A 624-nucleotide genomic window follows, 5' to 3' on the forward strand; every position below is an offset into this window, starting at 1 on the left:
AGGCTACATTTTGTGGCACTCAAAAAATTAGTCTGGCAATAGAAATGCCAAGGTCATGGGTTAGATTCCCAATGAATGCATGAACTGATCAAACTATCGCTTGAATTCAGCTTAAGTAGCTTTTGCATGAATGTAAATGTCTTCTGGAAATTCAGCAGTCATGAAAGTCAAACATCAGCATGTCTAGAATATAAGGACGTGGACTCACTGTTGTTGGACTTGAGGTCTCGGTGGATGACGGGGACGATGGCCTCGTTGTGCAGGTACTGCATCCCGCGGGCGATCTGCACCGCCCAGTTGACCAGAACATGCGGCGGGATCCGTCGTCCGGCCAGAGCGCGGCTCAGCGGGCCGCCCGAAGCGTACTCCATGATCAGGCACAGGTTGGGCTCCTGCAGGCAAACGCCTATGAGCGCGATGATGTTGGGGTGCTTGAGCATGGCGAAGAGCCTGGCTTCATTCTGGACGTTCTGGGCCGTGACGCTGATGTCCTCGTCTGGGTCCTGACGGGCCGCTTTCACCGCCACCAACTCGCCCTTCCAGGTTCCTCGGTAGACCTTCCCGAACCCGCCCACCCCGATGACCTCCTCCAGACTCAGCTCGCTGAAGTCCACCGTCTCCGGC

General features: G+C 55.4%; 1 protein-coding gene across 1 annotated transcript; it reads right to left on the reverse strand.

Annotated features, from left to right (window-relative positions):
- Nucleotides 1-208: 208 nt before the first annotated feature.
- Nucleotides 209-620, reverse strand: LOC107581027 (mitogen-activated protein kinase kinase kinase 11-like; the record flags this gene model as incomplete). The annotated part of the gene is made up of 1 exon (XM_016266616.1): nt 209-620. A coding segment is annotated over one exon (412 nt), but the record flags the coding sequence as incomplete, so codon positions are not given.
- Between the last annotated feature and the right edge of the window lie 4 nt (nt 621-624).

The sequence above is a fragment of the Sinocyclocheilus grahami genome, unplaced genomic scaffold (genome assembly GCF_001515645.1).
Source record: "Sinocyclocheilus grahami isolate Dianchi unplaced genomic scaffold, SAMN03320097.WGS_v1.1 scaffold65019.1, whole genome shotgun sequence".
In the NCBI taxonomy this organism is placed as follows: Eukaryota; Metazoa; Chordata; class Actinopteri; order Cypriniformes; family Cyprinidae; genus Sinocyclocheilus; species Sinocyclocheilus grahami.